General features: G+C 42.5%; 1 protein-coding gene across 2 annotated transcripts in view; it reads left to right on the top strand.

Annotated features, from left to right (window-relative positions):
* The window catches only part of SHISA9 (shisa family member 9), a 255,223-nt gene extending 250,213 nt beyond the window's left edge, over positions 1 to 5,010 (top strand). For both annotated transcript variants that reach the window (XM_030579078.1, XM_030579079.1), the window contains one exon: positions 2,342 to 5,010. In XM_030579078.1, coding sequence (XP_030434938.1) covers positions 2,342 to 2,712 — 371 coding nt within the window. In that variant the 3' untranslated portion in view covers positions 2,713 to 5,010. The remainder of the gene's footprint in view (positions 1 to 2,341) is intronic.
* The last annotated feature ends 7,594 nt before the right edge of the window (positions 5,011 to 12,604 follow it).

Here is a 12,604-nt window from a genome sequence, read left to right as displayed (position 1 = left end):
AGATTAATTTAAAATTGTTTAAACTGGTGGGACAAGGACTAAGTCATATGGTAGTGATTCCTGCTCCCTGACTGGCTAACTCAAATCTACCAGTGTGGCCCCATAAAAGTATCTGGTGTGAATACTCATACAAATACATAATTGCAAATAGATCCTTGCTAGCACAAATGCTCATGAGAAGCTAATAAGAGGGGCTGTGTATCCAACAGTGTGAAACTGCAGGGGTTCTCCCCCCCAAACAAATACTGATGAACACTATTTTGCAATAAATAGGACTGTCCATATTTAGACTGACAAAAGTCATTCAGAAACAAAGTAGATGTAATTTCCTGGCTGTTTAGATCACAGATTTGTGAAAGGAAGAAAACTCTAGCAAGTCTTCTTTGTAATATATTACAGCTTTATCAGTAATTGCATTGGCACATCATGTACTGAAATTAGAACAGGCTATTATCTACATTCTGTGTTTTAATTAAATGGGAAGACAAATTCTTTACTGCACCTGTACATTATAGAAAGCAGTCAATTACCAATTAAAAGAGAGACAGATGGAGATAGGTAAGCCATGTAAAGCTTAATTTTACAGCATAGTCTCCTTCCTAAGCAATTCCACTTCATCTAAGAGAAAATACATCTTCAGTGATTAAATCTACAATCTAAAAAGAAAACCCAGTTGTATGGCCATTACACAGATAATGTCCTGAGATGACGAGCAGCAACCATTGTGAGTAAATCTATCCCTGTGCAGAGGGCCTGCACAAGCAGGATGCATTTATGTCCTAATGAAGCTCTATTTTGAGGATGGATGTGGTGCGTTGCCTTCATGCTGGCCCTCTGCACAGGGGTAAATTTCACCTTCTGAATTAAATTTCCATATTGTAAGGCTAAATTCAGGATTACTGATGTTTAGGACTAGAGCACAACAGAATCTGTACCAATAGCAAAAGTGCAAAAAAATGGAATGGCAGCTGAGGAAGCATGCAACATAATGGAAACTGATGTCAGGCTCTACAGCAAGAGTGGTATCTAAAGGACTTGCAGAGGCTGAATAGTTTTAGCTTCAAGGAAAGGGGATATAATTTGTTAAGGCACACCCAGAGCTGGTGCAAAGAATGGTTTGGCAAAGTCAAATCTGCTCTCTTAGGGGAACGTAAGGCGCAGCAAATACCCATTCATGGCAGCAAGCGCATTCTACAGAATCCAAACAACCTCCATTAAATGAAGATATTTTTCAAAGATGATGGGGCAAGTGCCTCTAACTCCATATTGAAATAAAAAGATAGTATCCATTACATTGTGCCATCCATACTACTCATTGTAACCACAGTTTTTCTATAGTCCCTTTGCTTAGTTTGTCACCAGCACCATGTCTAAATACTGGTATTTTGCTGATATTCCTCTATAATGAAATGGTATGCCATAGGCAGTTTTTAGGAATGATGCTAAAAAATTTATCAGGATTTGAGTTAATTTAGTGCTCCTGAAGGTGAGGAACCCAAAGTGTTTGGTTCCATTGTTTTCTAGTACAGCTGTACCAAATTCATCTCATCTCTGCCTGCAGCAGCCTCTCTTGAGCAGTGTGCGCCATTTGTGTTGAATTGCAACAAATGGTTTTGTATTTTTGCTATGTGCACAAACAACAAACACTACAGCTAACCCTCCAGAGTCATTCTGCTCCTGACTGAATTCACCATTTAAAAAACAACAGGTAGAGGATCCTCTGCAAATGGAGGAGGGGAAAAACTGGTAAATCTGGGAGGTTAGGGAGGGGGAGAACAGAATGGAAATGCCACGTCTGCCATAGTATCTCTCTGCTCCTGGGATCCCATAAAAGATCCTTCTCTCTAGCTCTGAGGGGATGTACTTCCATGGTACTTTGAGGGCATGGCTGAGATTGAGCCAGGGACTTACCCACTACTATCAACAGTATCATCCTTGTGACCCCTTATTCAAGTGGAAATTCATGTACTGTAGTTTTAATCAATATAGATTCCTGCTAGATCCCCTTTGTGAGAATTAAAATTGGGGTCTTTTGGTTTTCAGAAATGAATGGTAGAGGTGGACATTTGCATGGCCAGTTTAAATCCGTTGAAATATTATACTGAGGCCACTAATACCTGGGCTGTTGCTATCCATAAAGTTCTAAGGAAAAGATTGAATCTTCCTACTAAAACCATTTTAAGAAGGGATTTTTATTCCCATCTAGAAAGATTTGTTTTTCTAGCTGATCTAGATGTAATGGTACATGATGGACTATAAACTCTGCATTGATGTTTAATATTTTCCTGCACTCAACTGACCTTTTCTTTTTTTCCCCCCTCCTCTTTTTGAAATCAAACAGCTGACAAGGTCAATGACGACTTCTATTCCAAACGCCGACATCTTGCAGAACTGGCTGCCAAGGGGAGCCTGCCACTGCACCCAGTGCGCAGAGAGGAAGACAGAACGTACCCACCTGACAATGGCACGACCAGACAGAATGGGCAAAAATCCAAAGTCTCAAAGATGCACACACACCCCTTAGCTTACAACTCCAACTTCAAAACCTGGGACCCCAGTGTCCAGTCCCTCCGACGGCAGACATATGCAAACAAGGGAAAGCACGGCACAGGAGAACCAGCAGCAAGTGACCCACTGACAACTCGGAGCCAGCACTATCTCCCCCCACAGCCATATTTCATAACTAACAGCAAGACAGAAGTGACTGTTTGAGATTGCTTTTGAGAAAAAAAGATCCCTTAAAAACAAAACACACACACATAAATAACTGAAAGAGGCAAAAAAAAATGATATCAAGAAAGAAAGGAACTTTCACTTGGACATTCCTGCTATGAAGCCAATTGTAAGGCAAAGAGTGGGCTAATACCATTCAGCAATACACTGAAGGTTGAATTAGAAACACCATTTGTATTTCACACTGGAAAACAAACCCTTGTGACTAATTTTTTTTTTACTTGAAACTGAAATCCATGATGAGAAGTAGCACAATCTAGAGAAACTTTATGTCTGCTTAAACCATTTACACTATGTTCCTGCCTTGAGACAGAGAGCCAGTGAGAGAGAACAATATACTGTAATACATTGTTTTGGTCAGGAATTTTGTATAAATTCTAATAATAATAATAATCACTAGACCTGTGAAAACCCAAGTGCAAATAACTTGGTACCAGCCCTAACATTATTGTACTTTCATGCCATCACTATATGAAGCGCAAAAAACCCCCCCAATAAAATAAAATAGACAAAAGACTCTTTCATGTGAATCCAACGAAGACTGTTACAATTAAAAACATATAGGAACTTTCTGGCTGGCAAAGAGTCCAGAAGGACAACAACAAACCCAAGAAGCTTTTATTTTAGTTTTTTTTTTTGGTTTAGTTTTAAAGTTTTTTAATCTCCAAAATAAGAGACATATCATATGACAGAATGTGGGGTGGGGGGGTGCGGGAAGGCAGGGGCAATGGGCAAAAAACCACTCCCCCTCAGTCCTGTTTTCCAGGCAGAAGGTAACAACTCTCACCTTGCGGACTGTCAAGACTTTTTCTTCACCTAAATGTTTTGCCTATATTCAACTGCTTCGGACTGAAAATAAATAAGCGTGGGTGGTGCCTTTACTGTATTGCTATTGTTCAATGACAGTCTTGTTTCTCAAAGTGAAACCCGTGTTATTTTAAGCTTATTTCCTCATGTTTTATTAAAGTATTAGAAGGGTTCCATCCTCATCAGCCTCTCTGCCCTTTTTTGTTGTCAAGAATGAAAATTCATGTTTCATCTCCATGTAGTGGTTGCAAGGTCAAGAATATTTAGTTAGCCCCTCACCCCCTATGGTAAACCATAATTTTCCTACCTAAAATCCCCTATAGTCTTTCATTCTGTATTTGCTTGTAGGCACAGTAGTTCTCCTTCGAAGTTCAATTAAACGTTACATGGCATATTGTCTTTTCTCTTGTTTGCTTTTTGTTAGTGGTGTCCCCACTCTTGGTGGGCTATTTGATAAAGGGGACTACTGTACTAGCCTCAGACCTCACAAGGGTCTGGGTTTAAAATCAGACTCATGGTCTCGCCTTACCATGGTTCTGATGACTTGGATACATTTTTCATATCAATAAAACCACTCCAGAATTTGGCATAGTTAGCAACCTGGCAGTCCTGGAATGCTAAAATGTGTGTACATAAGCGGTGAAGTGAATAATTGTGAGACTAAGACTGTGTGGCAACAGCCTGACACCAGGCAATGCAATTTGCATTTCACTTTCATCATGCACTAAAATCCCTGTCCTCCCAAAAAAGAAGTCATTTGGACAAGTCATAAACTAACCATCCCAATAAAATTTACATTCTCCTTAAGTTTAGTTTCATAATGTATCAGGACATGACTGGCTCCATGAGTCTGAGAACTGTATGCTGTAAAGTGAATCAAAGGTGGGATTTCTTAACTGTAGTCAGCTGTTTCGGGCAGTATTTCTTCTTAGATTTTTGCAAGGATGCAAGAGCAGAGAAGTTTAAAAGAGGTTAACAGGACAGAACACTTATCCAGCCATCTCAAGATGGATTTGCATCCTGACAATACAGGCATCACTCTATAAGTGTGCTTCTAAATTGTATGATCATATATTTTAAGCCTATGAGAAGTAGACAAAGCCCATGGACTAATACTTTGCACACACTCCAAGTTCTCCAGTATATCACTTCATTCCTTTAACCTTTATTGCCTTCACAACTGGCTATCTTAATTTGAACCTTTATGGAATGTTGCTGTTAATCCATATGCTTTAGATACACACTTCAGCTGCACTCTTATCCACACAGATTTTTGTGTAACTTGAGCATATTTTATGTGGAAATATTTTAGTAACTGTATGTTCTGTAAGTAAACTCGTGTTAATACTTGTTAACAACTACAGAGTTTATGATACCAATAATACTTCCTATTATAAAATGTTTGTTTGTTTTTTAAGAATGTTTATTTGTAAACATATGTATTCACTATATTAATATGAATTTCTTACCTGGCAATAAAACTGATTCTATGTGAATCCGATTTGCTGGCTCATTCATAAACTTGGATCACTGGGCCAACTCCTGAGTTCCTCATTCAGCTTTTAAAAAGTCTTTACAAACTCCCTGTCAAGCCAATGGGTCTTGGCTGAGCAGAACTGAGAAGCTGAGCCTTTATTATTTGCATCATGCAGGAAGAAAGTTCTCTTGCAAATGCAGGTTGTATCTTATCTGTGGTCAGTATGCACCTTGCTAGCATTTGAACTCTGCACACCTGATTAATTATTTAAAAGTTCTGGGAGAAAAAAATTAAAGACACATAGGGGCCAAATCCCACTCTCTTTGAAGTGCATGGGAATTTTGCCATGGAAATCAATGGGACTGCAGGATCTGATTCATATAGTGTGCACTGGGGTGACTGTAGATGTAACACTTCCATTCCTATGCAGGAGTTATCAATTACAGAAAAAACATTATATTATGGCTCTGTAGTATAGTGATTCGCTTTGAACAGAAATATACTGTGATGGGGCCTCATTACAGCTGACAATGGCCTATACACTTGTGAGTAAACAAAAACTTCAACGGGGAAAAACAAAGTATTTAGTTATCTTCCAAGTTAATCTTCAATATCATGCTGTGATGTGGTCTAGTATTTAGAACAAAGCACTAGAAGTCAGAGCTGAGTTCAAGTCCAGCTTGTGCCATTGACTTGCTTTGTGACCTTGGGCAAGTCACTTAAACAATAACTACTCAATTATGGTTCCTAGGAAACTATGATATGTTGGGTAGGGAAGAAAATCCATCACCTTAGCCGTGGTGTATGGAGGAGTTATCCATCTGAAAGGCATAATGGATGACATCCTCTTTTGTGCCCTTTTATACCTGGCCAGAGGAGGATTCCCACAGCACAGGTACAGTAGAGACAGACATAAGGGTGCCCTCTGAGGACCACCTCACAAAGTCTGGTGTAGGGGTCTGGAGGGACATGCTAAGGGTAGGGCCACAGCAAACAGCACTGGGGAGATTCCAGGCACTGATGTGGCCCACATAGCAGCCCAGGGAGCCTGCTGTAAGCTAGACAGGGATTCCTGGGAATCACAGAACCATAGAAATGTAAAACTGGAAGGGATATAACTAGGTCATCTAATCCAGTTCCCGGCAGGACTAAGTATTATCTAGACAAGTATTTCCCAAACTTGGGATGCCGCTTGTGTAGGGAAAGCCCCAGAAGGGCCGGGCCGGTTTGTCTACCTGCCGTGTCCACAGGTCCGGCCTACTGCGCCTTCCACTGGCCGCGGTTTGCTGCTCCAGGCCAATGGGAGCTGCTGGAAGCAGTGGCCAGTACGTCCCTCGGTCCACACCACTACCTGCAGCTCCCATTGGCCTGGAGCAGCAAACCTTCAATGATGGAGATTCCACAACCTCCCTAGGCAATTTGTTCCAGTGCTTAACTACCTTGACAGGTAGATTTGCCTAATGTCTGCCTTAAACCACCCTTGCTTCAATTTAAATCCATTACTTCTCATCCTGTCCTCAGTTGTTAAGGAGAACAATTTATCACCCTCCTCTTCATAACAACCTTTCATGTACTTGAAGACGTATCATGTCCCCCCTCAGTCTTCTCTCCTCCAGCCTAAACAAACCCAATTTTTTCTATCTTTCTTTAGAGCTCATCTTTTCTAGACCTTTCATGAGTTTCATTGCTTGTCTCTGGACTTTCTCCAATGTTACATCAGGACCCTCTCCACCACCCAGAACAGCCCATGATTTGGAGGGTACAAAGATGACTTAAACCCACCTTCATTCCCACCTCCTCCTGGGCTCTGAATTTTGTGTTGCATTGATTCACTTCTGCCATGTTGACTAACTGCTTCCATTTAACGTCTTAGGGTATCTGTACACAGCAAAAGAAGGTGTGATTATAGTGTGGATAGGTATCTAGCTTTAATCTAGCTAGAGTGGATAATAATAGTAGTGAAGACATGATGACATGGGCTTCAGTGCAAGCTAGTTGCCCCAGTACAAGCCCACTGGGGACTCTAGCTATTACTCAGGTTACTAGCCCATACTGAAGTCCATTCCACCATGTCTTCACTACTAGTGTTACCTCCGATAGCTAGATTAAAGCTAGTGTGGGTATGCCTACCTGCATTACAATCACACTCATTTTCTGTGTAAACATACCCTTAGCTGTGCTGGAGCTGCTCAGCTAATAAAAACTAACAGAGACTTATTTTTTGTCATTGAAGTCAACTGATCTTGCTCTGATTACATTGAACGAGCCAATTTATTGAATGTGAGGATGCCATTATTCATTCTCACTCTCCAGCAAACAGCTATTATGTAAGAAAAAGCTTCACAACCATGCACACTCATGCTTCTATTCAGCCCTCTTTGGGTTATTTTATAATTTAAATAAGACCACTACTTAAATAGGCTTCTTCCTTAAAATGACCATGGGCATGCATTCTGTTCTGGGGCAGAATAAGAACTGACTCTGAATCAATGCATCTGGACACATGCAGTTGTTATTCAAGGAAGTGGGTGAAAACTGTCAAAAAATCCTCACATATACTTTTGCCATTTTAAAACTCTCGTAGTTATGTATTAATTGTTAAGTTCACATAAATTAGAGGGAAAAAATCAATATTTATTTGAAGGATTCTATATATTAACTCACAGCCATGACTGAATATTAATGTGTGTTGTACAACTGAAAATAAACTGTTTATTCTCCTGAAAAGACACTGTGTGACAGAGTAAAATATAATGACCTATACATAGACTGTATTTTGCCTGGAAAGTAACCAGTCTCAAAGCAGAATGTTTTCCTCCTCCTCCTGTGCCCCAACCCCTCTACTCATTTTTGCTTCTCTTTCTCTTTTCCTGTAAGAATAAGAGCAAACCTGATATTCTCCTTCCCCCCCATTAACTGAGTCTGCAAATGCCACATTTCTGATCCACCTTCTCAAATTCTTTCTCCAGAGTCTTTTGTACATTCTGCTGCTTGACCCTCCCTCTGTTTAGTCCCTAAACTATTGTCATCCTTAGCTTCCCCTTAGCCGCTGAAGCATCTATGTAACTACTCACCTGCATGTTTCACCTTTGTGCATTTAGACTTCTGTTGCTTAATGTTGTATCGGTGTTAAATGTAATTTTATACATTTTCACCAAATAACTGCTCTTGTAAATTTCATATTTGATAACCAACAATATTTATAATGGACCCGCTACATATATTTAATATAAAATGCAATTCAAATAATTTCTGCAGAACAATTCTTTCTTACAGGTCCAGGTAGTAATTCAATTCACATGTGAACTTCCCATTATTTCTGGTTCATTTGTTTAACTTTGGGTTGTCGCTGAAGCTGTGTGCTAGCTGCTCTCTCTCCCCCTCCACTCTTGGAATAATATGTTTTTCAAACTCGATTAGAGAAATGCAAAGAAAATCTTCTTTCATGTTAATAGAATTATGGAAGGCACATTTTTTATTGTAAATGCCAGCTATGCTTTGCTCTCTGACACATTCTTAAAGTCATATAGGAAGGATCTGGTGTTTAAAATTCTTTCTACTGTCAGATTTTTAAATCCCAACTAGGACTACTCTGAGACATTCAACCAGATGGCGTTACATGTAAAAAACAAAAACCCAAACAACCAACAACAAAACCACTCAGAGTTATAGTTGTGACAAGTAGTTTTTCCATTTATCATCTTCCTTTCCCTCCTCTCCCCTCCCCCACTTAAATTTCCTCCTGAACTGTAGAACACAGATTTATTTAACAATAATATATTAAAACAGTTTTGTGGGTGAGGGATAAAGTCTCTTCCTCTTTAGAGGTATAAAATATACAGAAACCCAATTCTATATTCAGGAGATAATGTAGCATTTACTCTAGTTAATTTCTGCGGAATTGTTATACGTGCACTGGCTGAGCACTGTTTCAACTGCAGGACCCTGATACATACTAAGCCCAGGGGTTCCCAGCCACAGCTATGCACCTCTCTCCTTACACTAATTATAATCCTCCATTGGACCCCTGTTCACCACCATTTGCCTCCCACACACACAATTGGAGCAGATCAAGCATCCTTGCAGGTTAGAGCACACGCAGCTGAATGAGTGATACAGGCACTGCCTGGCACAGCTGAAAGCTTAGGAATTAACTAAACCCTGGTCTACACTGGGGGTGGGCAGGGGATTGATCTAAGTTATGCAACTTCACTACGTGAATAACATAGCTGAAGTCGACTGACTTAGATCGACTTACCGTGGTGTCTTCACCACAGTGAGTTGACTGCTGCCGCTCTCCCATTGACTCTGCCTGCGCCTCTCGCGGCGCTGGAGTACAGGAGTTGACAGGAGAGGGCTCAGGGGTCGATTTATCTTGTATAGACTAGACGCAATAAATCGATCCCCACCGGATCAATCGCTGTCCGCCAATCCAGCGGGTAGTGTAGACATACCCTAACAGACCTCGTGACAGAGACATATAGTATGGGTTAAGAGGGTGCACTGCCTGAGCTGTAGTGACTGGAAAAAGTGTGTCCGCAAGAAGCAGGGCTCAGAATAATGCCTCTCTGTGCACTGGACAATCACACTGACCTTTAGGACAGTTGTGACTGGCAGATCCTCCTAGTAATTGCTGGGTAATGTGATGGACTGGGCCAAAGCCATGCTTCAGAACTGCACAGACATAATTCCTTTCTGTATGTTCAGTTCCACTGCCATTCTTAGCAGCTTCCTCACTGTGCCCAGAGCACACGCTATTTCAGCTGCCTTCTACAGAGGAGTGTTGCTGGCAAGGGGCCTCATTTGCTCTTTTCCTCCCACTGAAGGTGTCTGTGCCTTTGACACGACCTCAGGAGTAGAGGTCCCAACCCAGCAGTATCACCTAGTGTTGGTGACCTGGGAAATTTAGCCCAGTGGCGGGCCGTTGGCTGTGTAGCTCAGAGGCCATAGTCTATTGGCTGGGGATTGGGGAACCTGGGCCCTCCCTACTCCAGTGGGTTCAAATCCAGAGCTCTGCTAATAATAGTTCAAATATGTGACCTAGAGGCAGCTGCCCTTACACCTGTTCCCTGGACTGGGAGGATCTCCCATATTGCAAATAGCAATGATGGCAGCAGTCAGTCCCAGTGCTGAGGGTCTGTGTTGACAAATTTCCTCAGCATGATTTTCAGGGTCCCATTGAACCAATCCACCAGCCCATCTGTTATGGTATAATTCCCCACTCTGAACCTTAGCGTCCAAAAGATGGGGTACCAGCATGAATTCCTCTAAGCTCTAATACATGTAGCACTGCCACCAACCAGGAATTCCAGTGCCTGGTACACTCTGGTCCCCCCAAAACCTTGCCCAGGGACCCCCAAGACCCAGACCCTCTGGATCTTAACACAAGGAAAGTAAACCCTTTCCATCACCGTTGCTTCTCCCAGGCTTCCCCTCCCTGGATTACCCTGGAAGATCACTGTGATTCAAACTCCTTGAATCTTGAAACAGAGAGGAAAATGCACCTTCCCCCCTCCTTCTCTCTCCCCCTCCCAGACTCTCCTTGAGAGAGAAAGTAATCCTAACACACACAGAGAAAATTAACCTCTCTCTCCCCCTTCCCTCCTTTCTCCCCACCAATTCCCTGGTGGATCAGGACCCAGTTCCCTGGGGTCTCACCAGAATAAAAAAACAATCAGGTTCTTAAACAAGAAAAGCTTTTAATTAAAGAAGGAAAAACAGTAAAAATTATCTTTGTAAATTTAAGATGGAATATTTTACAGGGTCTTTCAGCTATAGACACTGGGAATACCCTCCCAGCCTAAGTATACAAGTACAAATTAAAATCCTTTCAGCAAAATACAAATTTGAACTCCTTCCAGCCAAATACACATTTGAACTCCTCCCAGCTTTATCTACCTAGTACTTACTATTCTGGACATATAAGAGCCTGTGTCAGAGAGATTGGAGAGAAACCTGGTTGCACGTCTGGTCACTCTCAGAACCCAGAGAGAACAACCACCAAAAACTAACAGCACACACAAAGCCTTCACTCCCTCAAGATTTGAAAGTATCCTGTCCCCTGATTGGTCCTCTGGTCAGGTGACAGCCAGGCTCACTGATCTTGTTAACCCTTTTCAGGCAAAAGAGATATAAAGTACTTCTGTTCTATTAACTCCTACTATCTGTTTATGACATCATCCATCAGTGCATGATAAATAGAAGTCTTTAGGGATTTGATCCTCAGCAGTTTGCACAGTTCCTGCCTGAGTTTGGATGAGACATTGGATCCCTATCAGTCAATATTTCCCTCAGTATTCCGATCCTCGTAATGACCTTCATAAGTACCTTTCCTATGATGAGTGCCTTCATCCTGCATAGAGGGGTGGCTTCAAGGGACTGCACTGCATAATCTGCTAGCATTAGTATACAATGTACCCCGATGTGCTCTTCTCAGGTGGAACCACTAAATCCATTCCTACCCATTCAAAGGGCATGCCCATCACTGGGAGCAGAATCAGAGGGGCCTTTGGCATCCCTTTGGAACATGAAGCACAGAAGTCGCTCATCTCTTTGCAGATGCCCATCCAGAAGAATCTAAGGGCCACTCTTTCTAGTGTCTTTTCTCTCCCTAAGTGCCCAGCCCCTGGCACCAGCTGGGCTAGGTGTAGCAGGCTTTGGCAGAACTTCCTGGCTGCCAGCAGTTGTTGCCATATTTCTTGAGTCTGGAGCCTCTCATTCTGAAGTGCAAAGTGGGGCCACTACTTCACCCATTGGGTTTCACCCAACTCCCCATTGGAGACAGGTTACCTGCGCCCAGGCATGGCTCAGCATCGGGCTCTCCTATTGCCCCGTATGAAGTCTTCATGTTCTGGTAGCCAATCGTGGCTTACTTCCTTGGGTGCCTGCTGGATTGGTGTCCCTGGCTGGCAGGGTCTTCCACTGTGTCTTGGCCCATAAGCCCGCTTGTTTTTGGATCTGGGTTGGTTTTTGTGAGGGTCCCGCTCTACTGCTTTAGGAGCTCCACACATCACTTCCAGTCCTGCTCTAATATAACTGGGTAGGCCAGGATGGCTGCTAGGCTGACTTGACAAGTCTCCATTTAGCCTCCTACCCTCAGCTGCATTTTTGTTGTGGGGCAGAATCACACATCCCTGTGGATGCACTGGAGGTAGATCAGAGCACCTGACATGGTGGGGGATTTTACCAAGCTTGCTCATACAAAGGCTTGGTTACACCCATAGTCTACCAGGCCAATCACTTCAGCTCCATTGACTCATACCAGCAGCAGCATCTAGGCCAGGTACCTCTTACAGTCTCTGGTACCTGCTATCCATGCCTGCCTGTAGCCACAGTACATGAAGAGACACTCCGGCCTAAAATGCCCTTCCTTCCCACACTTAAAGCAGCTTCCCTTTGGGGTCATGGTCAGCTGGTTCACTTTTGAGACCATGGCGCCTCCTGGTGGGGCACATCACCTGCCTAGGTGACCTTTGTCCCTTCTGCCTCTGCTTCTGGGTCCCATCCTTGGGGCAGAAGTGACCCAAAGGGGAGGAGCTGGTTCATCCACCATTGACTTCCCCTCCTATCATGGCCCTCACAAGGGGT

The sequence above is a fragment of the Gopherus evgoodei genome, chromosome 10, assembly GCF_007399415.2.
Source record: "Gopherus evgoodei ecotype Sinaloan lineage chromosome 10, rGopEvg1_v1.p, whole genome shotgun sequence".
NCBI lineage: Eukaryota > Metazoa > Chordata > Testudines > Testudinidae > Gopherus > Gopherus evgoodei.
The sequence above is the reverse complement of the archived record's forward strand: the minus strand, read 5'-3'. Positions and strand labels throughout refer to the sequence as shown.